This window comes from Ictalurus punctatus, chromosome 1 (assembly GCF_001660625.3).
Source record: "Ictalurus punctatus breed USDA103 chromosome 1, Coco_2.0, whole genome shotgun sequence".
Lineage (NCBI taxonomy): Eukaryota > Metazoa > Chordata > Actinopteri > Siluriformes > Ictaluridae > Ictalurus > Ictalurus punctatus.
The window spans coordinates 15,785,007-15,787,952 of NC_030416.2; the positions used below are offsets into that span (position 1 = coordinate 15,785,007).

Genomic DNA, 2,946 nt, shown 5'->3' on the forward strand with positions numbered 1-2,946 from the left:
GTGTGGTGAGTGGTGGAGTCCTCATGTCGAGTGCTGTCTGAATACAGGTGGGTTGGAAATGTAGATTCAAGTCAGATACAAAGCCTGAATTAAGCATCTGCATGAAAAGCACTGCAATTAGTTATGCAGTCTTCTAGATGCACAGGTAGGTGTGTGTTTGTGGGTGTGTGTGTGGGTGTAATGCTGTTTACTTTTGTGACCTTACTATTACTTTCAACCTTTTTTGTTAGTTTCACAGTGTTCATGTTGTAGACATGCAGCATGTCTTAGCCATTGCACATTGCCGAAAGTGTGTTTTTAGGAATTTCCGATTTATCGCATTTTACAAGTTTGTTGATTTCAATAATTATGACTCACGATTTTGTAGAAATCAAAAATTGTAATTCACTGTTGTGTGAACATTTATTGCCAGTCTGTGTTGCCTGTGACTGTTAAAAGAGGAGCTTGCTGCCTGGCAGACATCTAAAGAGACACCTGCAAAAGCAAAAGGGTTATAACCCTACTCTTTTACGATAAGTGCCCTAGCACTGACAGAGTCAGGACCTCGGTTTAACGTCTCATCTGAAAGACAGTGCTGTTTTTACAGTATAGTGTCCCTGTCACTACACTGGGGCATTAGGCCCCACACAGACCACAGGGTGAGCACCCAGGAGGTCTCCCATCCGGGTACTGGCCAGGCTCAACGCTGCTTAACTTCAGTTGGACACCAGACGAAAACTGCAGGAAGATACGGCTCTGGCCACAGCAACTTAAAAAACTAATTGTTCACTTGCTCTCTAATAATAACCCATTCTCTAACAGATGCCATTGTAAAGAGATAATCAATGTTATTCATTTCACCTGTCAGTGGTTTTAATGTTATGGCTGATTGGTGTATAGTGGCTGATAGTGGCTTTAGATACATGACATCATAAACTAAGTTGCAAATGGATTGCATCCTGATCTTTTGTATAACAAAATGTGTTACACAAAGAAGGAAGATTTTCTAAAAACAGAATAGTATAGAATGGCAGGTCTATCACATAAGAAAATAGTCGATTATGACATTTCTTATAGAAAGAATGCCATAGCAGCACAAATTTTTACATATTGAAATAAAATATTATCATTTCGATCATTGATGTTAATCAGCTGACGCGTTAACTTTTTAGCAGTCTAGTTATTATTATTATGATGATGATGATAATGATGATGATGAAGATGTAATGGTTACCTTTTTCTTGGGGTGTGGAACTAGAGCATATTTGGTTTAAAAAATGTTGTGAATTATCCATGTACTGTCAACATCATGCATGAAAGGACTGATACTCTAGTCTAACAAGCCAATTCAGGAAACAAAGCCCAGTAGTTGAGGAACTAAATTACTTTTTCTTCTCTCTCATGTTTCAGACACATGACTACAAAGATGAACGGAACTAAGGAGTCCTTATATTTGAATGTCACATCAACAATTTCTCCATCATACCGTGAACCCTATCTGCACAGACTGGCCCACCTGGATGAGGGTCTCTATAATGACTTCTATAGCCTGTGGATTGCCCTGGTGGTCATTAACACACTGATATTTATAGTGGGAATGGCTCTCAATAGCCTGGCCTTGTATGTCTTCTGTTTCCGTACAAAGCCAAAGACCACATCTGTTATTTACACTATTAATCTAGCCGTCACAGATCTTCTGGTGAATCTGTCACTTCCTACCCGCATCATACTCTATTACAGTGGAGGCAGGTGCTTGAATTGTTCTTACATTCATTTATTTAGCTACTTTGTCAACATGTACTGCAGCATCCTTTTCCTCACCAGCATCTGTGTGGACCGGTATCTTGCTATCGTACAGGTGGAAGCCTCCCCCAAGTGGCGAAACCGCAATGTGGCTAAAGTAGTTTGTATCTGCATCTGGCTGTTTGCCATCATCGTCACTTACTCTTTCCTCACAACAGCCTTCAAACACTCAGCCTGCTGCGTGTCCAAGCTCTTTGCGCTGACCGTATTCGAGTTCTTCCTGCCCTTGGTGATCATTGTGGTGTTTACAGTCAGGATTATGTATGCACTGTCCAGCCCAGGACTCATGCAACAAAGCAGGGATAGACGAATGAAGGCTGTGCAGCTACTCACTACAGTATTGGTGATCTTCACCATCTGCTTCACACCTTTTCATGTCTGCCAAGTCCTAGTCTACTTCCACCCTGATCTGCCCCACCATGTGATTCTCTACCATGTGACCGTCACACTCAGCAGCCTTAACAGCTGCCTGGATCCTGTCGTCTACTGCTTTGTCACCACCAACTTCCAGTCTACCATGAAGAGGTTCTTACGGAAGGCCAAGGAAGAGCAAACCAGTGGTGACATCATTAGCATGCACAAAAGCTCCAGAGGCTCAGGCAATGTTTTTGCTATCACTAACAGCATGATAATGATTAATATGAATTCTCCTAAAACAGGAGGTGTCGAATGAGGCTGTACAGTTTATGGACTATGTTCCTGTATGTATATATATATATATATATATATATATATATATATATATATATATATATATATATATATATATATACACACACACACACATTATTAGATAAATAACTAATTTATTAAATAAATAAATAATTATTTATATATATATATATATATATATATATATATATATATATATATATATATATATATATAAGTCTACTGAACTGTACATTTAGACATTATTCTTTGTTGTAAATAATTAGCCAAAATATTTAAAATTACATTAGTTGGCATTTCATTTATGATAGTGTGAAATAAAAATGTAATGGATTTAGAAGGAACAGGAACATTTCAGGAACAGGAACAATTCCTGAAGAGCTCACTTCAAAATAAAAAAAATTACATATCTGAGTAAAGAATTTTTAAATATAATTCAACACATATTTCTCTTTATTGGATTGTTTTTAAACTAATATAAGAATTCCAGAA

At 37.9% G+C, this 2,946-nt stretch overlaps 1 protein-coding gene across 1 annotated transcript; it reads left to right on the forward strand.

Moving 5' to 3' along the window:
• The first annotated feature begins 1,264 nt into the window (after positions 1-1,264).
• Positions 1,265-2,455, forward strand: gpr20 (G protein-coupled receptor 20). Its single transcript, XM_017463371.3, has one exon. The coding sequence runs from the start codon at positions 1,394-1,396 to the stop codon at positions 2,453-2,455; it is 1,062 nt and encodes a 353-aa protein (XP_017318860.2). The 5' UTR covers positions 1,265-1,393.
• Positions 2,456-2,946: the final 491 nt, after the last annotated feature.